Genomic DNA, 23,668 nt, shown 5'->3' with positions numbered 1-23,668 from the left:
CAAACTTCTAAAATGATTAAATGCCAATTCTCTAAATATTTTGCTAGATTCTAGTAGATAGGTTTAAAATTGGAGTAGAATTGCTGGTTCAATGGGTAGATTCATTTTTAATTTTAGTAGATGATGTGAAATTTTGCCACTGGCAAAATCTGAGTGTCTGTACCCCATTGGCAGTATATGAAAGTGTTTTTTTTTTTTGGTTTGTTTGTTTAATTTTTATTTTCATGGCCTCTCAAGTATTAGTGATGTTTGTGTATGCCTGTCTATTAGAAGTTTTCCATCTTTTCATATTTGCCTCTTTTAGTTTTTCCATGGTTGTATCAATTTTCAGGGGTTGCACTTAATTTGGAAACTGCTACCAAACTTGGTTTTTATTTACTATTTGGAAAATTCTGAAATTAGGACACTTATTACTGCTTGTTTTTCCTGATGGTCTGCAGCTCAAATCCCAGCCTTCTATATGGACACAAGTCACTTATTCAATACCCAACATGCACGATTGGCTCCACCATCCTTGGCTCAACAACAGGGTTTCCAGCCAGGTCTCTCTCAGGTAGTATCAAAGACTTCTTTCATCCTGTATTTGTTCCTTCACATTTCTGTGATTGTAATAGTTGTCTGGGAAGATAAATAATAGACTCTGAAATTACAAGCTACACATAATTACCTTGATACTCTATAAGCAAAATTTAAAACTTTTCCCAAATTTACCAAAGCCTAATATTAATAATGTAGAATAAGTTACTGGGTTGAAAGAGAAATTAAGATGTTTACGTTCAGTTTTGTTTTGTAATGGAGCTGATATATAGTATTAATCTTACTCTTTGCGTGTCTCAAATTTTTATATTCCAAAGTTAATTATTTATCTGTATGATGATATATAATAACGTTTATATACTTTTTGATTGCATTGCAGCCAACTTCAGTTCAGCAGATTCCAATCCCTATTTATGCACCACTGCAAGGGCAGCATCAAGCCCAACTGAGTTTGGGGGCTGGACCTGCTGTTTCCCAGGCTCAGGAATTGTTCAGCTCTTCACTTCAACCATATAGGTAAATGCTTTAAAAGTTATGTTTATAATGATATTGAAAACATTGTAACTGCTGATCCTCGTTGCCCTAATTTGTACTGTTCCTTCCCCAACAAAACTAGGATGACTCTGCTATAAACTACATTGGCTAATTAAGCATGTTGATTATATGTCATGATCCTCAGCCTTTGGTAATTTCAGCCGGACCTTATTAAAGAAAGTCAGGCTTCAAAAACTCTTGAAGTAGCGGACAACAGCAACCCTGGAACTGTTAGAAATCATAGAAAAATGCTGCTAAAGAACCTAAAAGTCTATGTGCCATCTGGCTACCAACAGCTATAAATCTGAATCTCCTCTGTCTAAGAGCTGAGGCATGGCAGTCAACTACATTATGTTAAGGGATGCAGGGCAGGGTGGAATATAACAGAATGGAGAGAAGCAGAATATCAAAGCATGGATATAATGGTGATGAACATGTTCGTGTAGTGAAGAAAGCATTTTTTTCCAAGAATTCACTCAGATGTACTGTAAGCTATCTTGCAATTAGGGAAATAATGAAAACTGATTTTTTATTGAGCTTTCCGTATATAGGATAGCTATTCAGCCTTTCACATACATTAACTAAATTTAGTATTCACACAGCCACCTAAGACATATGTGGATGTTAGGACTTGAAGAGGATGAATTGTTTGTTTGCCCTGAGGTTTTTACAGTAAGTGGCAGAACCCAGATGCAACCCTCAGTGTTTCTGATTTAATGAGGGAAGAAGAGTGAGAGTAACAGTCAAATAATAGGAGCAGTGCATCATGGCATAGCTGTCATCCATACTCATGATGGTGGCCTTAAATCATCAGAAAGAAAAACAAGTTACATTCAGGACACTTAGTTTAGTAGCTAGCCTGTGCATTTGCTTTTAGGAATTTGTTTTCAGGTGTGGGTTCAGATAGAATTTCCATACTTTATAGATTAAACTTGTCATCAGTTAATATAGTATGTTTTATATTACCATAATGATACTCCTAGAGAAGCCAGGTTCAGCTAATGAAACTTTCTTAACAGAGAGCTGCGTCATTAGTATACCTCATAAATGTGGTTTTCATTTTTACCTTTTGATTAAAGATTCTTTTTTTGAGACAGAGTTTCACTCTTACTGCCCAGACTCGAGTGTAACGGCACGATCTCTGCTCACTGCAACCTCTACCTCCGGATTCAAGCGATTCTCCTGCGTCAGCCTCCCAAGTAGCTGGGATTACAGGCATGCACCACCATGCCTGGCAATTTTTGTATTTTTAGTAGAGATAGGGTTTCTCCATGTTGGTCAGGCTGGTCTCAAACTCCCGACCTCAGGTGATCTGCCCACCTCGGCCTCCCAAAGTGCTGGGATTATAGGCGTGAACCACTGAGCCCAGCCTAATTAAAGATTCTTTAGTAAAATGTAATACATCTGTATCATTACCTATATAGCCGTTGTAGGTCTTGCCTCCTCATCTTACTCTGTCATTTAGTTTTTTTATTTTCTCCCATTAGAAGTAAAACTATTTGCCCAACTAGAAGCTGAAGGAAGTCTTGTATTGAATGTGGGATTATCCAAGACCAGACTTGCTTAATAGAAATGTAATGTAAAACACATACATAATTGTGGCTAGTGGCTAGCACATTGGAAGGTACAGGTTTAGATTTTGAAAGCAGTTATTTTACCCCTAAGCATTCCTTGCCTGTTCTTTAACCTAATCAGCATGGTGTTTATTTGGGAATTTCTGAATTGGTTGCTATTAAGACAGGATAGTTTATAGCAGTATATTCATGTTTTCTCACCTTGTGCTTGAAACATAAATTATAAGTAGATATTGTAAAGATTGTTAAGATCCTGGACTAGCATTCTTAGTGACTTTTGTTCCTGCCACATAGGTCAGTTTTAACAAAGCAACAAAGCATAATGTTATCTTATCTACCTACTGCTTTTGATGTAGTTATTTATCTTTGCATCTTAAAAGTATAGACTGGAGGCATCCATCTCAGAGATGATAGGGAAGTCTGAGTTAGATTCTGGCATTATGGTTTTGGTTTGGGGAGTATATTTTGGCTTGGTTTGGTTTTGGTTTATGTTCTTATTTGTTTGTTTGCTTGATCTTTGTGGATAATTCTGACGTGAGCTACTATTATACTTTATTCCATAGAGATCTTGAGGCTAGGCCGTTTATATGAAAAATATATGTGGGGAAGTAGTGAAATACAAGTAAAAAAAAGTTGGGGCTATTGGTGCTATAAATTAGAATGTTGCCAAAGAGAAAAAGAGATTGGGTTCTGAACTTTGTAGTGAACACAAAAAGAGAATTATACTCACTGTTCAAAAGGAAAAAGCAATGTGCTTCTCACGGAGAACAGGCCTTTTTGCAGAACTTTTACATGTGAAGCTTCCTTGTATACAAGACGCTCCATCTTGAAACAAGTTGCTTTAGACACAGTGTATATTCTCTGCCTCTTTTCTTGACTTCTGAGCTAGAGTGCAGCCAGGTATCAGTGATGGGAAGGCATTCTGATATATCTATTCTTGTATAAACATAGAATGTACTTACAGGAATCTAGGTGGTATAGCCTGCTACTACACACCTAGGCTATAGAGTATAGCCTATTACAACTAGTAGGCTATAAACCTGTGCAGCATTTTACTGTACGTAATACTGTAGGCAGTTGTAACACAGTGGTAAATGTTTGTATCTAAATATAGAAATCTAAATAAACATAGAAAAGGTACAGTAAAAATACATCATATAAGATTAAAAATGGTGCTTACCATTTATGCAGCACCTACCATGAATGGAGCTTGCAGGATTGGAAGTTGCTCTAGGTGAGTCAGTGAGTGAGTGGTGAGTGAATGTGAGGGCCTAGGGCTTTGTTGTACACTCCTGTGGACTCTGTAAACACTGTACACTGTGAGTACACTAAATTTGTAAAGACAAATTTTTCTTCAATAATAGATTAACCTCAACTTACTGTAACTTTTTGACTCTTGTAGTAACATTTAGCTTACAACACAAATTGTACAGTTGCACAGAAATTCCTTCCCTCCTTTCCTTCTTTCCCTCCCTCCCTCCCTCCCTTCTTTTCTTCTTTCCCTTCCTCCCTCCCTCCCTCCCTCCATTCCTCCCTTCCTCCTTTCCTCCTTTCCTTCCCTCCTTCCCTCCCTTCCTCCCTCCCTTCCTTCTTTCTTTTTCTTTTCTGTCTCTGTCACCCAGGCTGGAGTGCAGTGGCACACACAACTCACTACCTCGAACTCCTGAACTCAAGCCATTGTCCAGCCTCAGCTTCTTAAGTAGCTCGGTCTGCAGGCACTTGATACCATGCCCAGCTTTTTTCATTTTTTTGGTAGAGGTGGGATCTTCTCTTGCCCGGGCTGGTCTCCAACTCCTGACCTCAAGCAATCCTTTCACCTCCCAAAATGCTGGGTTTATGAGCATGAACCACCATGTCTCACCTTTTCTTTCTGTTAACATTCTTCTGGGGTTTTGTTTGTTTGTTTGTTTTAAAGATGGAGTCTCCCACTGTCGCCAGGCTGGAGTACAATGGCACGATCATGGCTTAACTGCAACCTCTGCCTCCAGGTTCATGTGATTCTCCTGCCTCAGCCTCCCGAGTAGCTGGGATTACAGGCACACACTACCCACACCTGGCTAATTTTTTTGTATTTTTTGTAGAGATGGGGTTTCCCTATGTTGGTCAGACTGTTCTCAAACTCTTGACCTTGTGATCTGCCCACCTCGGCCTCCCAACGTGCTGGGATTACAGGCATGAGCCACAGCACCTGGCCTACATTTTTTTGTTTTTTAATTTTTGTTTTTAACTTTTTAAACTTTTTTGTTAAAAACTAAGATACAAACACACATTAGGCTAGGCCTACACAGGGCTAGAATCATCAATATACTCTCATCTACCTCCACATCCTGTCCCACCAGGAGGTCTTCAGGGGCAGTAACACATGTGGAGCTGTCATGTCGTATGATAACAATGTCTTCTTCTGGAATACCTGCTAAAGGATCTGCCTGGGGCTGTTTTGTAGTTTTTTGTTTTAAGTAGAAAGAGTACACTCTAACATAACAATAAAATGTATAGTAAATATATAAACCAGTAACATCCTTTTTATCAATATCAAATACTATGTACTGTATGTAATTGTATGTGCTGGACTGTTATATGACTGTCAGTGCAGTAGGTTGTTTAATATTAGCACCACCAAAAACACTTGAGTCATATTTTGTTCTTTGATGTTAGTTAGAACAGCTATGATGTCCCTAGGTGATAGGAATTTTTCAGTTCCCTTATAATCTTATGGGACCATCCATATTTATGTGGTCTGTTGTTGACTGAAATGTAGGGTCATTTGGGATTTGCATTCTTAAGATTTTCAGATTCCAGATGAAATTAACTTCTAACAGTATTTTCTCTTTAATCCTTATGTAGATCTCAGCCAGCTTTTATGCAAAGCAGTTTATCCCAGCCATCTGTGGTCCTTTCTGGTACTGCTATTCACAACTTTCCAACTGTCCAACACCAGGAACTTGCCAAGGCACAATCTGGGCTTGCCTTTCAGCAAACATCAAATACTCAGCCTATTCCTATATTGTATGAACATCAACTGGGGCAGGCATCAGGACTAGGAGGTTCCCAGCTGATTGACACACATCTTCTCCAGGTAAGTCGGGACTAGAGCAATGCACAATCATTGTATTCCTATGCCACAGATCATTTTAAGGAAACATTTTTAAAAGAAAACATGTTAAAAGACCCAATGATAAAACGAAGTTCTTTCATTTTATCTAATACTAAAAATTGCTAGACATGTGAAGTCATAATCTCCATCTCTGAATGTGAAATGTTTTTCAGTCTTACTCATGTTTTCTTAACAAAATTCTTTCTAGGCTAGAGCAAATCTTACCCAGGCTTCAAATCTTTATTCTGGACAAGTACAACAGCCTGGTCAGACAAACTTTTATAACACTGCCCAGTCACCAAGTGCTCTCCAGCAGGTAAACTATGGCATGGTAAATTTCCTCAATTTTCTTTATTATTATTTTTATTGCTTTTGTTATTGTTTGGGAATTTAAAGTGAACCAACATGGAAAGATAGAGGAGTGGTTTTTAAACTGTTTACTGAGATGTCCTGAAGAATTCCATTGGGTCCACATAGAAGGCATTTCAGGCTCATGACACCCCACTTTCTACTTCAGTCATTTCTGATTTTTTTTTTTTTTTTTTTTTTTTTGAGACGGAGTTTTGCTCTTGTTACCCCAGCTGGAGTGCAATGGCACGATCTCGGCTCACCACAACCTCTGCCTCCTGGGTTCAGGCAATTCTCCTGCCTCAGCCTCCTGAGTAGCTGGGATTACAGACACGTGCCACCATGCCCAGCTAATTTGTTGTATTTTTAGTAGAGATGGGGTTTCACCATGTTGACCAGGATGGTCTCGATCTTTTGACCTCGTGATCCACCTGTCTTGGCCTCCCAAAGTGCTGGGATTACAGGCTTGAGCCACCGCGCCCGGCCTCTGGTTTTTTACATCTAGGGTTTTTTTGTTGTTGTTGGTTTTTAGGGTTTTTTTTTGGTCGGGGGAGAGCAGGGTTTTCACTCTGTCACCCAGGCCAGAGTACAGCAGTGTATCATGGCTCATTGCAGCCCAATCTCCCAGGTTCAAGCAATCCTCGCTCCTCAGCCTCATGAGTAGCTGGAACTACAGGCTGTTGCCACTATGCCTGGCTAATTTTTCTTCATGTTTTTGTGGAGACAGGGTTTTGCCATGTTGCCCAGGCTGGTCTTGAACTCCTGAGCTCAAACTGTCTGCCCGCCTCAGCCTCCCAAAGTGTTGGGATTACAGGCTTGAGCATCTGGTTGCTTGTTTTTTTTAACAAAACAACAACAAAAACTAGGTTTCTGTGTAATTATTTATTCTGTTTTAACAAATGATTCAGTGAATATAAAAGTTTGAAAACCATTGTCCAGAATATAGTTACATGTAAGTGTGTTAGGTGGTTTACTCATTAGTGGTAGGGAAAGTCTCCCAAAGACCATCTGGCAGTTTAGTATACATGCAACAGTATGGCAGAGTGTGATAGAGTAAAATGACAAACATTCTTCTTAAATGTATGAATGCAATAGCAATTTTCAGTGAAAAGTGTATGTTGTATTTAAAATGATCTCCTCTAATAATTCATTAGTTTATTCTTTAAAAGTGGTGGAAGGCTGGTGGGGACAAGTTATTAGTCATTTTCTTATAACTGTTTTTGTTTGCTATTTTAGGAAGTGATAATTCATGAATATCTTATTGACATTCAAATTAAATACAGTGTTTATGTGAAAACTGAGAGATTCTTGTTCTTCTCATAGCTCATTTTGACCAGCCTTGAAAATATTATGTAAAATATCTGTTTGGAAACTTGTGACACTACTTATATTGTGTCCCTATGTACTTTGTGATTATTTGACATAACCTGTGGATAAATTCAAAGATAGTGCTAATTCTTTCCGTTTCTGTTTTCTTCAATACAAGTAGCATTAACTAAACTATGTTGTAGCTTTAATAGAAGAATGGAGATATGATTGAGTGTCTCTTACTGAAATGCTTGGGACCAGAAGTGCCTTGGATTTCAGATTGGCCTTTTTTTTTTTTTTTTTTTTTTTTTTGAGACGGAGTCTCACTCTGTCACCCAGCCTGGAGTGCAATGGCGCCATCTCGGCTCACTGCAACCTCCACCTCCCAGGTTCAAACAATTCTCCTGCCTCAGCCTCCTGAGTAGCTGGGATAATAGGCACGTGCCACCGCACCCAGCTAATTTTTGTATTTTTAGTAGAGACAGGGTTTCAACATTTTGGGCAGGCTGGTCTTGAAGTCCTGACCTTGTGATCCACCCACCTCGGCCTCCCAATGTGCTGGGGTTACAGGCGTGAGCGTGCCCGGTGGCTTTTTTTTTTTTTTTTTTAATGTTTTCGTATATATAATGAGGTGTCTTGGGGCGTGGGGCCTGTCTAAACATGAAATTCCTTTGTTACATGTATTCCTTATACATATAACCTGAAGGTAATGCAACATTTTTTTTTTTTTTTTTTTTTTTGAGACGGAGTTTCGCTCTTGTTACCCAGGCTGGAGTGCAATGGCGCGATCTCGGCTCACTGCAACCTCCGCCTCCTGGGCTCAGGCAATTCTCCTGCCTCAGCCTCCTGAGTAGCTGGGATTACAGGCACGTGCCACCATGCCCAGCTGGTAATGCAACATTTTTAATAACTTTGTGCATGAAACAAAGTTCTGACCACTCTTTGATTGATCTGTCACGAATTCTTTTCTTTTTCTTTTTCTTTCTTTCTTTTTTTTTTTTTTTTTGGAGACAGAGTCTCTCTTACCCAGGCTGGAGTGCAGTGGCACGATCTCAGCTCACTGCAACCTCCACCTCAAGCGATTATCTTGCCTCGGCCTCCCAAGTAGCTGAGATTACAGGAATCCACCACCACACCCAGCTAATTTTGTTTGTTTGTTTAGTAAACACAGGGTTTCCCCATGTTGGCCGGGCTGGTCTCAAACTCCTGACCTCGCCTGCCTCAGCCTCTCAAAGTGCTTTACAGGCGTGAGCCACCACTCCTGGCCTTGGTTTCGAATTCTCTACTTGTGGTGTCTTATCAGCCTCTCAGAAAGCTTTGGAGCATTTTGGATTTTGATTTTCAGATTAGAGTTACTCAACTTGTAGTCATTAAGCAAAATAAATATGTGAAATATATTAGATTGATGTGTTCTGTTTTAAATCTCACTCAAAAGTATTTAAATTATATAGATATAATTATATAGATAGGTCTGTAGTAAATAGAAACAAATTGCTGCAGTTTCTCTTTACTTATTTTCTAGGTTACAGTACCTTTACCAGCATCCCAACTCTCCTTGCCTAATTTTGGATCTACAGGGCAACCTCTAATTGCTTTGCCTCAGACTCTTCAGCCCCCGTTACAGCATACCACTCCCCAAGCACAACCTCAGAGTCTGAGCCGTCCCGCACAAGTAAGCCAGCCTTTCAGAGGATTAATTCCTGCCGGAACACAGCATAGCATGATTGCAACAGCAGGAAAAGTAAGTAAAGAGACATTTGCACAGGTTATTTGAGAATTTAATGTAGTGTGTTCAGATATATGCATCTGTGTTATCTAAAAAACTAAACTGCGTCAGTTTTTACCAACCTGCAGAAAATCTCAAACCCCACTGTATTTACATTTTATCTATTTACTTTTAATGTGTTTGGCCCCATCCAGTTTTTACCTAGTACAAAGAATTCACAGATTTATTGAAATAATTGGATTTATAGTATCTGTTAGGCTTATTTAATTATAAGTCTGTTTGGTCTGATAATTCCATAATTCTTGAATCATAACTATAGGAGTTTTGTGCTAAGGTCCTTTCCCCTTTCCTAGATTATGTCTTCATATATAGGACATGTAAATATAGCACTTAGCTTATAGAATTAAAGAAATGTTAAGTTTATTTTATGCTTTTCCTCAGATGTCTGAAATGGAACTAAAAGCCTTTGGAAGTGGCATTGATATGAAACCAGGCACACCTCCAATCGCTGGTAGAAGCACCACACCAACATCTAGTCCCTTCAGGTAAAATGGGCATTTAAATTTGCTTATGAAATTCCAAAATAGTCACTATTTATTAAATACTTAATATAGCATCAGTCTTGTTGGACATAATCCCTTTTCCAAGCAGAAAAGGATTATTAAGACATTCTTTTTGATAGTTTTGTCTAAAATGTTAAGCTTTTAAATTATTTAAAATGTGTTTGTTGTACTATATTTTAAGTAAATCACTTTGATACAAAACAAAACTTTTTTTATTTTTTTGAGACAGTCTCACTCTGTTACCCAGGCTAGTGTGCAGTGGCATGATCATAGCTCATTGCAACCTCAAATACCTGGGCTCAAGTGATCCTCCTGCCTCAGCCTCCTTAATAGCTGGGACTACATACACGTCCCACCACACCTGGCTAATTTAAAAAAAAAATATTGTCCAAGCTGGTCTAAACTGGCCAAAATAGCTGGTATCCTTTCTTACCTCTGCTCCTCCAATGTGTCTCTTCTACCAGAATGTTTTGGTAACTCATCATAGTAAATTTTTACCAACTACCAAGTATGACAAAAATACCAAGAATGGTGTTTGCAAAAATCTAACAGCATTATTTACTTGGTATTACTGTACTGACTAGTAATAACTTCTTCCCAAGGGCTACTTCTACAAGTCCGAACAGCCAGTCCGGCAAAATGAACAGCATTGTCTACCAGAAGCAGTTCCAATCAGCCCCTGCCTCTGTGAGAATGACACAACCATTTCCTACACAGTTTGCACCTCAGGTGGGCAGACATAATTGAGAAATGAGTATATTTACTTACAGATAGTTGCTAATCTGGATAAATTATGATCTTGTTTTATGTTAACCAGTTAAGAAGTACAGTTTTTAATAAAAATTAGTTTCTGAATTTAAAAGTAAATTTATGATACATAGTCTGCAATTTATAGCCAGACATAGAAATTGTTTAGTTCTAAAGCAGACAGGAGAAATAGTTAAGAGATTCCCCACACAGCTCTGGTAATTTGAGTCCTTTTCCTTTTAACTTTTTTTAAGGAGTTGACTTTTCAGAGAAGGGTCCCAGTGCTTGAAGTTTTCTAGGTTTAAAGTTGATTTTTAATTTTTTTTTAAAGATATCTATGTACAATTGAGAGAAAATTTCCAAAAAGATGTTTTAATATATGTATAAGAACGTTGGCTTCTCTTCCCCTTGCTGATGATATAAAAGGACTAAGAACTCTCACAAACTAGAATTAGTTCACAAACTAGAACTGGTTCCTGAGAAATTCACATTTGTTGAATTAGTCTTGATTTTATTTACCTTCAGATTATGTTTGTTATAGGTGTGTGACTTTTCTGTAACTATACCTTTTAAAAAGATAGCCTAATTAAAAGTCTTTCTATCCTGCCTTCAGAATTTACAGCTGAGATGCTAGGAGCAACTGAAGTGCCATACATAGCATGCCTTACCTAATTTTTCTGTTAAACTCTCCAAGCATGGCTTGTTTATTCTTTGTCCTTGCTAATGGAATGGCACAATCCATACACTTCTGTTCACTGGTAGGATGGGCACATTTACTCTGGGATAAGCCAACCTGGTCTAGTTGGCATTTTTTTTTTTTTTTAACAGTTCAATGTTGTATGTTTTGTTTTTTTCACTCAGATTCTCTCTCAGCCTAACCTGGTCCCTCCATTGGTAAGAGCCCCACATACTAACACCTTCCCAGCGCCTGTTCAGAGGCCACCAATGGCACTGGCCAGTCAGATGCCTCCTCCGCTGACCACAGGCCTCATGAGCCATGCTCGTTTGCCACATGTAGCCAGGGGTCCTTGTGGATCACTATCTGGAGTCAGAGGTAATCAGGCCCAGGCTGCGTTGAAGGCTGAACAAGACATGAAGGTTAGTACAGTGTTAACAGCCAACAGATCAAGAATCTGTCTCTGAACCATGTCTTAAAATGCCTCTGGACCCATAACTGTATATCCAGGCATTCATTGTCTTAGCAGACTTAACCAAGCTAACTACTTTTATTCATTCCCTTTTTTTTTCCCCCATTCCCACTCCCTCCATCTTTTTTTTTCTTTTTGTTTCTTTTTTCTTTTTCTTTTTTTTTTCTTTTTTTTTTTTTTTTTTTTTTTTTGCAACTGTAGTCAGGAAATGAATTAATGTATTAAACTGTGGCCAAATGAATTGTTATAAAATAAATATTTGAGGGAGATCTGAGTTTAGATGCAATTTTTTTAAATAGCAAAGAAGTAATATGAATTATTATAGACTTCCCTGTTTGCTTTTTCTTTTCTTTTTTTTTTTTAAATTTTCTTCCCCCCTTTCCCCTAACTCTCCTCCTCCCAGCAGCTTATAATATAAATCATGGTTATATGAAAACTCTGGAATGGGTAAGATGTGTTACCTCTCTTGGTGTTTTTCCATTATGAGTCATCAAAGTACAGTTTTCTTCTCAAACTGTTTTCATACCCTTTTTGTCCTACCACATGAGGTGGTTGTATTCCACAGTGGATTGTGCAGTTTTAGATGAAGAACTCAGAAAAGCACTTTGGGATCCTTCATGATGAAAGGCACTGATAAACATGAGGTTTGCTAATGCAGAAAGAGTGCCTTTAGGAGTCTGTGTGGGGACAGTTTTGTAGCATAAACCTTACATGTCTGCCAGTACAGCCAGTTGAATCAGTTTATTTCTATATTTACTTAGGCTTGACTTTCAAGGTTCTTAGTAATTTTTGCCTGTTTTGTCACTACATATGTCATCAGATCAGACTAGAACAAAGAAAAGCTTACTGCTTTCAAATGGGGAAATGTGCATAGTAATGCTTTACTCTGAATTAGAAACATGTTTATGATAATCCTATTAGAAAATTTGACTGAATGATTAAAATTTCTTTGTGAGGCAACGTCCCTAGTGTTTCTGATCCTGAGTAATCAAATATAAAGACTACCCAGCAGTAAAACTTTTATTAAATAATTATCTACTTTCATTAAGGCTGTATGCCCAGGATTTCCATCTGTTTGTTACAATTAAAAATACCAGTGTGAGTGAAACTCTTTGGAAGTTATTTGGCCTTGGTTTCCAGTTCTGCTCCTGGCTCCTTGGCTCTCGATTTTCACATATTCCCATGTTGGAAATAATGTTCGAGCTTAATAATCTTAATGGGGTGGGAGAGGGTACAAGTTTCTTGAAAATTGCTTCAGATGTTTGGATAGTACAGGTTACCTGTAGAACATGAAGCAGTTTTTATTATATACAAGAAGGATGGAAACAAGTTTTAATTGTGAATGTTACAGTGGTAAAATTTACAGATTGACGTAAGTATTTTTTTGGGGGCACATAGCCAAAACTAAGAAATTATTTTACCAGCTCAGAATGTGGTAGGAGCTATCAGAACTTAGTGATCAAGTGAAGTCGTAGTTACTAATTTCTGATGCTCTTCCCCTGCAGAAGAGAGCTGTGGGAAGAGGACTCAGCCACAAGACATTTGGTCCTAGGTGTTGGTAATGCCACAATATAAGTGCTTCCTTTTCATTTTATTGTAGACCACATATTGATAACTAGAAGTTTTAAGTGTTACATGTATGTTTTCAGATTTGCAAGCAGGTTCCCTAACTAAAATTTAATATCAATAAGCTTTGTTCCAGAAAAGACACAAATCAGCAGCAATTTATATTTTATTATTTTATCAGAGGGCAGACCTTGAAAAGGTGGTGGGAGGTGGTCCTGTGGTTTCCTTTCTTTTTTGTTGTTTTTTTGTTTTTCTGTTTTTGTTTTAATTACATGGAATATTTTTGAAAATAGGAAGAAATCTATGCATTTAAAACTCAAAGATCAATGAGGTACTTTTGGCTTGTGCCAAACCAGTGTGGGGAAAACTGATTTGTGATTGGTAAAATAATTTGAACCAACATTGATTTGACAGGCTTTGGTAATGCTGCAGTATTTTCAGTTGTTCTTTCTCATTTTTTAAGGCAAAGCAGAGAGCAGAGGTTCTTCAGTCCACACAACGGTTCTTCTCTGAACAGCAACAGAGCAAACAGATAGGAGGCAAAGCCCAGAAAGTGGACAGTGATTCAAGTAAATCTGCTGAAACACTGACCGACCCTCCTGGTGTCTGTCAGGAAAAAGTAGAAGAAAAACCACCCCCTGCACCCTCCATAGCCACCAAACCTGTTAGAACTGGACCAATCAAACCTCAGGCGATCAAAACCGAAGAAACAAAATCTTAAAGGCCATGGTTTATTGCGGGAGATTTGCTGGGGGGAGGGAAAACACAGAGAAATAAGTCAGATAATGCCAGCAGCCAAAGGGGCAAGATGGTCTGTGACATCCTGTGCAGAGCTTGGAGATGTACAAGGGACATAGGCTTAATACACACAGCTGCTGTACCAGTAAAAACGAGGCTTTGCAAGCTTGCACCTACTATATAACATGCGCTGGGTTGATGGCCATGCATCTTCAGTCAGAATTTATACATAAATGTATGTACCCATTGTTTTGAGTGCATATAATTTAGACCTAAAAATCTTTTTGATTAGATGAAACACCAGAAATATAAGGAAAATAACACAGCAGAGGAATAGCCAGCCTGAACGGTGCGGTGGTCCCAGCTAATTACATGAGGTGCAGTTTTTTTGCTCCCTTCCGTTCTTTGGATATAGTTATGGCGTTTGTAGGCTTGGAGCTAAAGAACTGAAGATAACTGGTGCTGGATAGAGGAGCCTTTATTATGGCAGCTTGCTTATTTTTATAACATGGTCATTGAGTTGAAAACAATCAAAGTACAGTAGCAACTGATCTTCCCTTTTTCCTGGATGAGTGAGCAGATGATTAAATACTGATGTCAGCATCCCTGAACCATATAAAAGTGAGCAGTGTTTGGCTCCGCTTCTGTTTGAAATAATACTGTGTTTTGGTTGTAGTCCGAAGCTTTGAAGTGCTACTTAGCATCTCCTTTCTTCCATGGAGCTCTCACCATTCAAACATGACAGATTTGGTAAAATACTAGTTAGGTTGAGTCTTCCTTGCCCCCACTCAGTCATCTTTGTATGAATCCCATAATTTGGGATTTTTTTCTTTTCTTTTCTTTTCTTTTTTTTTTTCCTTTTTTTTTAAATGCAGTTTTTAGCTGGTGTTCATGAAGAACAGTGAGTACCTAGAACTGTGCCACTAATTAAAGGAAATCCTAAGAAGGTGCATTTCTTTACAGAGCTGTGTCATGCCATCCTTTGGGCCCTCTGCTGGAAAAGTAGAATCAAGTCTCAAATAATGCCTTTTTAATTGTATCCTCTAGTATTATAGATATAGGACAGTACTGTATCATACCTCTGTGAATGTAAAATATCTTGTACCTGCTTTATGATATGTAGTAGTGACCGTGCTTTATCAGAGCTGTTTTTTAATGATGTTATTCTAGAATGTTTTCTTTCCAGATGATGATTCAGAAGCTAATTTTAAAAAATGGTGCCAGGTACCACAACAGTAACAGAACTTTGCAATTTTGGGGGGTTTTGTTTTTTACCTTTGTTTTTCCCTTTTTTTTAAATGGAGTGTGCTGGATGTCTCTATAGTTTTGTTCAGATGACTGCAGAACCTGGAAAAGCTGTTGCTGCTATTGATGCATAACATACTGCTATTATTGGTCTTTTTATATAAATATATATATATATACATATATATATATAATTTGAATTTTTGGAAACTTTAGCTGTGCTGTCAACTTCGGAAAAAGTATCCCAGTTTACTGTGTTGAGTTGGCATTGTACAGAAATTAACAGCCATATTGGTCTAGAAACGTTAAACTTAATTTTTTTCCATTTGTACAGGGGTAACACACTGTATTAAATATGTAAGGTCTTATCTACATGGGTTTGATTACAGAAACTAATAAAGTATTCTCTAAATAATGATTCTTGGAGCTTCTAATCATTTCCTAAACCCTGAAGCAAGACGGTTTGCCATGTATTAAAGATAGTGAAAAGGACTGGCCCGTCGCGGTGGCTCATGCCTCTAATCCTAGCACTTTGGTAGGCAGAGGTGGGTGGATTGCCTGAGCTCAGGAGTTTGAGACCAGCCTGGGCAACATAACAAAACCCTGTCTGTACTAAAAATGCAAAACTTAGCCGGGCATGGTGGCAAGTGCCTATAATTGCAGCTGCTTGGGAAGCTGAGGCAGGAGAATCACTTGAACCCGGGTTGGGGAGGTGTGGGGAGGTGGAGGTTGCAGTGAGCCAAGATTGCGCCACTTCACTCCAGCCTGGGCAAAAGAGCAAAATTCCATCTCAAAAAAACAAAAACAAACAGGACATTATACTGTAGAAAAGGATTATCATCTAAAGCCTTGACTTCTCACTTTGAAGAACTCTGAAGAATATTGATTTAAAGCAGATAATCATGTCCCCTGTTCTGAAGTAGCCAAACTCATATTAAAAGTAAATCTGTCCGCCAGGTGCAGTGGATCACGCCTATAATCCCAGTACTTTGGGACGCCAAGGCGGGCGGACCACCTGAGCTTAGGAGTTTTGAGACCAGCCTGGCCAACATGGTGAAACCCCCATCTCTACTAAAAACACAAAAATTAGCTGGGCGTAGTGGTGCATCCTTGTAGTCTCAGCTTCTCGGGAGGCTGGGGCAGAGAATCACTGAACCTCAGAAGCAGACTCCGTCTCAAAAAAAAAAAAAAAAAAATCTGTTGAGGAGTTCTCTTGATGCACACTGCCTGATGTAGAAAGGAGTTTCACCGTCTTTTGGGCAGAAGCTGAAGAATTTTTCATAGCTTTGTTAGCTTGTTCATGAACATCCATCACCTGCCCTAAAAGGTTATATAGGGCATTTGTTCATTCATTTACTCAATTAATAAAATGATGTACTGAGGGATTGTAATTATCCTAAAATCCCGTGTTTGGAACGTATGGCTCCCAGACCCAGCTTTAAGAAAACTAGTCATTCAGTCACTAATGACATGTGCCTTCTTAACTCATGGGCACTGTGATTCTTAAGGTACGTTTTGGTGGTTTTGTTTTGCTAGAGAGGGTTTCTCCATGTTGCCCAGGCTGGTCTTGAACTCCTGAGTTCAAGTAACCCACCTGCCTTAGCCTCCCTAAGTGCTGGGATTACAGGCATGAGCCACCACACCAGGTCCGATACTCAAGTATTAATAGGCCTTGGCTTGATCCAAGCTTTTCAGTCTAGGGTTTTTCTCAAAATACGTTCTAAATTAAAAGTGCTTTTTGAAGGGGATTGAGGGAAGAGGTATGATGGGTAAGAATGGGAATGCAAACATGCACCCAAGAATTCCAGTCACCACTTCAAATACTTGCCTTTTTACCAAGGCACTGCCATTGTCAGTATTTTTCATGTTCTAAAGTTTAATCCTCCTAAATTTTGAGACCTAATGGGTGGCCAGCTATACAGCTTGCATTATCCCCACTTGCAAACCAACTGACATGTGGTACTTGTTATATTAACTGTTGAATATCACTAGTACTTTGGGTCCTTTGCTAGAATACAGTGGGAAAATGGCACCAAAAGCGTATCCAGTGAAAGTAAGATAATGTACGTAAGTGTTTCTCTGCAGTTTGGCCATGCAGGTTTGTCTCTGGCTTCTCTAACATGTCAGTATAACCCAAAAGGTATTGCATTTAATAGTTGACTGTAGGTGGGGAGGTGGGAAGAGATAGCATGGGGAGAAATGACAGATACAGGTGAGGGGACGGAAGACAGCAAACCACACTGCCATGTGTGTACCTATGCAACAATCTTGCATGTTCTTCACATGTACCCCAAAACCTAAAATGCAATTAAAAAAAAAAAAGAAAAGAAAAGAAAAACAAACAAAAAAAAATAGTTGACTGTAGATTTGGTTACATGAGCTTCTGAACATTCTCTGTCCCTTGAGCTGCCCTCGTAGAAGGTAAGGGGAGTCCAGATCTTTACCCCTGTTTAATAGCAAACAGTGCTCATGATAGAAGAGTGACTTGGGGAGGAAGGTTGGGGAATGAGAGGAGGGTATAGTTTATAAAGTTCAAATAAACTCCGTGGCCAGGGGCAAGATAGAGAAGGTAGAATGAGTCCGAAGCTATTTAAGTGTCTTTTCTAACAAGTTACCAGTGATTTTTCATGTTTCCATTGCAGCATATTTCATAGATGCTTAGCATTTTCGGTACTGACTGAACATTTTCCTGCAACTTTTTTCCACCCTATGGGTAAGTACAAAACTACATCATAGGCCAGGCACAGTGGCAAACGCCTGTAATCCCAGCTACTAAGGAGGCTGAGACAGGAGAATTGCCTGAGCCCAGGAGGCGGAGGTTGCGGTGAGCCGAGATTGCACCATTGCACTCCAGCCTGGGTAACAAGAGCGAAACTCCGTCTCAAAAAAAATAAATAAATAAAGTTCAGTGGAAAATAGAAGGAGGGAACTTCAATACGCAGAGCCTGTGGTGAATAAGTCTCAAGTTGAAGGATAGTGCAGAGGGACAGAGAGATGCATTCTGGGCCTCCAAGGTTAGATTTGCCAAGAGGCGAAATAGTTCATTTCAGACATTTATGTGGAACCGATGATAATCCGGTTTACTTAGGGCAGTGGTTTTCAGATTGGAAGTACACACTATTAAACAGAAACAATTTCACTTTAAAGTTTTGTTTGGCTAAAGGATTCAATGGCTTAAAAAAAAAAATGTGAATAAGTTTTATTGGTTCCAGTGAGGAGACACCCTCTCTAGTATGAGAAGCTGAAAAGAAGGTTGTACTTAAAGTAAAAACCACACGCTTTACAGAAGCTGATAGTGATACCCATTGAAGAGACTGGGCCTTAGTTTTCTATAACCTGGGAATATAAATGGGTATTAATAGAGTTTTCTGTTACAAGACTCAGTTATCAGAATTGTATCTCCAGCTTAGAACCTCACAGGGAAAAACTGGGAATTACACATAAATACCACCCACTTGCCCCCTTAACCCCCCACCTTTATAAGGTAGGTAATTTTCTTTAAACACGCAGAGAGTGAGGTATGGTAACTTGCCCAAGGATACACAGTAAGCAGAGGACGCAGGAGTTTTTTATCCAAGCAGTCTAATTCTTTCTTTCTTTCTTTTTTTTTGAGACAGAGTTTCGCTCTTGTTACCCAGGCTGGAGTGCAATGGCGCCATCTCGGCTCACCGCAACCTCCGCCTCCTGGGTTCAGGCAATTCTCCTGCCTCAGCCTCCTGAGTAGCTGGAATTACAGGCACGTGCCACCATGCCCAGCTAATTTTTTCTATTTTTAGTAGAGACGGGGTTTCACCATGCTGACCAGGATGGTCTCGATCTCTCGACCTCATGATCCATCCGCCTCGGCCTCCCAAAGTGCTGGGATTACAGGCTTGAGCCACCGCGCCCGGCCGTATTTTTTTTTTCTTTTTAAGTAGAGACAGGGTTTCACCATGTTGACCAGGATGGTCTCGATATCCTGACCTCATGATCCACCTGCCTCGGCCTCCAAACGTGCTGGGATTACAGGTGTGAGCCACCGCGCTCAGCCTGGCAGTCTAATTCTTAAGTGCAAGCTCTTAACTACTAAGCTACACTGTTACGAAAGCACTGTACTTGAAGTTACAGGCATGCCTCGTTTTACTATACTTTGCAGGTATTGCAAGTTTTGTTCTTTTTTTGAGGAGGAGGAGTTTCGCTCTTGTTACCCAGGCTGGAGTGCAATGGCACGATCTTGGCTCACCGCAACCTCCACCTTCTGGGTTCAGGCAATTCTCCTGCCTCAGCCTCCTGAGTAGCTGGGATTACAGGCACACACCACCATGCCCAGCTAATTTTTTGTATTTTTAGTAGAGACAGGGTTTCACCATGTTGACCAGGATGGTCTTGATCTCTCGACCTCGTGATCCACCCGCCTCGGCCTCCCAAAGTGCTGGGATTACAGGCTTGAGCCACCGCGCCCGGGGGTGCTGTTTTTCTAACAATGAGTGCTCATTGCCTGTCTGTGTCACATTTGGTAACTCTCAAAATTATTTCAGACTTAAATTATATGATGATGAGGGATCTTGACTGTTACTAGTGTCATTGTTCTGGGGCCTCATGAACTACACCCATAAGATGGTGAATGTAAATGCATGTGTTCCCATTGCTCCACAAACAGGCTGTTCCCTCTGTCCCTCTCCTCAGGCTTCTCTATTCCCTGAGACACAACATCGAAATTAGGCCAGTTAATAGCTCTGCAGTGACTTGTAAGTGTTCAAGTAAAAGGAAGAGTCACACATCTCATTTTAAATCAAAAGCTGAAAATGAGTAAGCTTAGTGAGGAAGGCATGGCAAAATCTGAGATGGACCAGAAAGCCAGGCCTCCTGGGCCCATTAGACAAGTTGTGAATGCAAAAGACAAATCTTGAAGGAAATTAAAGTGCTACTCCAGTGAACACACAAGGATAAGAAAACAACAATCCTCAAAATGTGTGGGTGTCCTCTGTCTCCAGTGTACAGTTCCTTGTCTAAATGTCCCTAGATTTCTGTGGGGAATCATTACTATGCACTTGCCATGGTATTATAAGGTCTTTCTTCCTGAAGACCCACCCGATTTTTCTTTTTGTCAGTGGGTTCTGAGTCCAGAAACGAACAAGGGATGGTGACCCTAGATATTCATCTGGTTGCACAAAGGGAGGTCCCAAGAAAAACGTGTTGCCTTACAAGTTAGAAGCCTCTGCAGTATCTTCAAGATGAGTGCTAGTCTCCAACAGAGAGGACCAAAGCATTTCTGCAGGCCTGGAGGGTCCAGGGGCATCTGGGTTTCAAGGTTTCCAAATATATTAGCCCATGAGTCTTCATTTCAGTTTCAGGATCCCACTTTTTCTCGGCTTGCTGGGACTGAGAATTCAACATTCTCTGTGATGCTACTTTTTTTTTTCTTTTTTCTTTTTCTGGTGAGACAGGGTCTTGCTCTGTCACCCAGGTTGGAGTGCAGTGGTGCGATCATAGTTCACTGCAACCTTGAACTCCTGGGCTCAAATGATCCTCCCGTCTCAGCTTCCTGAGTAGCTGGGACTACAGGCACATGCCATCATACCTGGCTAACTTTTTTATTTTTCATAGAGCTAGGGGCTCACTATGTTGCCCAGATTGGTCTTGAACTGGGTTCAAGCAATCCTCCTGCCTTGGCCTCCCAAAGTGCTAGGATTACAGGTGTGAGACAGCACGCCTAACTTCTCAGCCTTATCCCCAGCTTTTACTGCCCTTTGCCTATGGGAAATGAAAGCCTCTTTATATGCTACCGAAGAGGCCTGACTTTTTTTGAGACAGTTTTGCTCTTGGTGTCCAGGCTGGAGTACAATGGCACAATCTCGGCTCACTGTAACCTCCGCCTCCCAAGTAGCTGGGATTACAGGTGCCTGCCATCACACCCAGCTAATTTTTGTATTTTTAGAAGAGATGAGGCCTCTGACTTTATCACTTCACCTGCAATAGCTGATTGGCCAGCCCAGTCTTTCGTGTCTTTCTCAAACTCATCAATAGCACCCAGCAAGAGGCATTGTCCTTATAATTAGTACTTCTTCTGAATCTCTCAAAAGCTTGAAATAATAATGCACCTGCCAGTTCATTCCCTTCCAACAGTATTCCCTCCCAGTTCACCACCAGGGAAAATTTTAACAGTTGTGCCATTACAGTTTGCCAAGGGATATTAATGCTCCATTACTGCCAGTTATGAGGTCCACAGCACCTGAGAATCCAGTGCCAAAAGTCTTTTAGAGTTCACTTCTACTATCCCCTACTGATACAAATGGTGTTAGGTCAAGTTTGTAGCAGAATACTGGGAACAGACACTGAAATCAAGATTTATGTGCAGAACGTTTGTTGAGGGAGTGCCCTCTGCATCAGTATCTGTGGGAGAATTAAGTAAGTAGGACTGGGCGGTTGAACTGTGGTGCCGTTACTATAAAGGCCTCAGCTGATCCTACTGGCAGCTCGGGAGCTGGGGATGAACCTTTAGAGTCATCCCAGGTTGAGGCAAGGGGGCTGAGCCTTCACATCCCCAGGTGTGGGCGAGTTATTTGTTGCAGGCTAGATTTTCTCTCTAGGAGAGGAGGCAGAAAAGTGGCTAAGGCAGCTCTCTTCAGCTGAGAACAATGGGTGGAGAGGCGCTCAGCGGAGAGTCATCACCACCAGCACTCCCAGCAGCAGGAGCACGGGTGCCTCAGCTGGAAAGGAGATGTGGACGGGAGCAGCACAGCATCTGCTGCAACATGCCAGGCGTTGCTTTAGCTGTTGAGATGCGGCAGTGAACGCAGTAGACAAAAATTCATGCTTTTTTCTGTATTTTAGATGGAGTAGTCAAGGAAGGCCTCACTGTGTAGACAACACTGAGCAAAGACTTGAAGGGAGAGAAGTAAATAAAGATATTTGGGGAAAGAATATTCCAGGCAGAGGTCTGAGCAAATGCAAATACTTGACCTGAAGGAGAATGTCTCTGGGTGTTCAAGGAGCAGTCAGGAGGCGGAATGGCTGAAGCAGAATGAGAAAAGGGAGAGTAATAGGAGTTGACAGATCAACGAAATTGGGGTTGGGGGAAGAAGGCAGATTGTATCAGACCTTGAAGGCCATTGTAAGGTTTTGGCTTTTACGCTGTGAAATAAAAAGCCATGGAGAGTTTGGAGGAGAGTAGTAATGTGGCATATTTTTAAAAGATTGCTCTGGCTGCATGTTGCAAATAGATTGAAGGAGTTACAAGGTTGAAAGCAGCAGACCAGACAGGAAGCTTAATCTATGCCAAAGATAATGGTGAGTCAGACCAGGATGGAAACAGTGGAGGTAATTAAGAAGTGGCTGGATTTTGAGTATAATTTGAAGAGTAGAGCTGAAAATCCATCTACTGATGCATGGAATGTTGGTTTGAGGGTTTGAGAGAGAGAGAGAGAGAGAGAGAGAGAGAGATGACAAAGATGACTTCTAGATTTGGAGCTCATGCTGCTAAAAGGATGGGGTTGCCATTAACAGAAACGAGAGGCTGGGTGTAGTGGCTCATGCTTGTAATCCCAGCAGTTTGGGAGGCCTAGGTAGGTGGATCACTTGAGGTCAGGAGTTTAAGACCAGCCTGGCCGATGTGGCGAAACCCAGTCTCTACTGAAAATACAAAAATTAGCCGAGCATGGTGGTGCACACTTGTAATCCTAGCTACTGGGGAGGCTGAGGCAGGAGAATCGCTTGAACCCAGGAGGCAGAGGTTGCAGTGAGCTGAGATCATGCCACTGCACTCCAGCCTGGGTGACAAGAGTGAAACTCTTAAAAAAAAAAAAAAAAGAAAAATCAGTCGTGGTGGCTCTCACCTGTAATCCCAGCACTTTGGGAGGCCAAGGTGGTTGGATCACATGTGGTCAGGAGTTTGAGACCAGCCTGGTGAACATGGTGAAACCCTGTCTCCACTAAAAATAGAAAAATTACCTGGGCGTGGTAGTGCATGCCTGTAGTCCCAGCTACTGGGGAGGCTGAGACAGGAGAATCACTTGAACCTGAGAAGGCAGGGGTTTCAGTGAGCCAAGTACAGCATTGCACTTCAGCTTGGGTGACAGGGCAAGACTCTGTCTCAAATAAATAACAAAAAAACAAAACACAGAAATGAAAATGTTCCAGCTGCTGGAACAGGTTTGAAGGAGGTGAGTCTTGGACATGTTGAGTTTATATGTTTATTGGTTAAATTGAGATGTCGTCAGCAGCTGATATATTAGATGAGTTCAGGAGAGAGATCTGGGCTGGAAAGACAGATTGATGGATGTCATCTCCTATAGATGGCATTGCAAAGAACATGGCTGTGCTCTGGTCAAGGATAGGCCAAGGTAGACATCCAGAGTGACTCAGTGAGTTTAGAGCACAGGCATCTAACTCCACTTGTCATCACAGCCATGTAGCCATAACAGGGGAAGGCTCATCATTTACCTCTAAGCCACTATTGTCTGTAAAAGATATAATTGCCCTGCTGACACTGTACAGGTCTGCTAGTGCCCAGAGAGAGAGAACCAAAGCTGTCTATTTTGCAGACGAACAGCAGGGAGCCA

The 23,668-nt window shown here is 40.5% G+C and overlaps 1 protein-coding gene across 10 annotated transcripts in view; it reads left to right on the top strand.

Moving 5' to 3' along the window:
- PRRC2C (proline rich coiled-coil 2C) overlaps positions 1-22,922 on the top strand; it is a 127,021-nt gene extending 104,099 nt beyond the window's left edge. For 3 of the 10 annotated variants that reach the window (XM_039459879.2, XM_074390010.1, XM_074390009.1), the window contains exons 27-35: positions 441-553; positions 917-1,053; positions 5,490-5,721; positions 5,948-6,070; positions 8,918-9,136; positions 9,563-9,666; positions 10,287-10,413; positions 11,293-11,529; positions 13,609-17,832. In XM_039459879.2, coding sequence (XP_039315813.1) covers positions 441-553; positions 917-1,053; positions 5,490-5,721; positions 5,948-6,070; positions 8,918-9,136; positions 9,563-9,666; positions 10,287-10,413; positions 11,293-11,529; positions 13,609-13,866 — 1,550 coding nt within the window. In that variant the 3' untranslated portion in view covers positions 13,867-17,832. Of the gene's footprint in view, positions 1-440; positions 554-916; positions 1,054-5,489; positions 5,722-5,947; positions 6,071-8,917; positions 9,137-9,562; positions 9,667-10,286; positions 10,414-11,292; positions 11,530-13,084; positions 13,138-13,608 lie in introns of all 10 variants that reach the window. The other 7 variants (XM_039459878.2, XM_039459881.2, XM_039459880.2 and 4 more) reach the window with 7 other exon arrangements.
- The last annotated feature ends 746 nt before the right edge of the window (positions 22,923-23,668 follow it).

Source organism: Saimiri boliviensis, chromosome 19 (assembly GCF_048565385.1).
Source record: "Saimiri boliviensis isolate mSaiBol1 chromosome 19, mSaiBol1.pri, whole genome shotgun sequence".
In the NCBI taxonomy this organism is placed as follows: domain Eukaryota; kingdom Metazoa; phylum Chordata; class Mammalia; order Primates; family Cebidae; genus Saimiri; species Saimiri boliviensis.
This window is presented reverse-complemented; position numbering and strand designations above follow the sequence as displayed.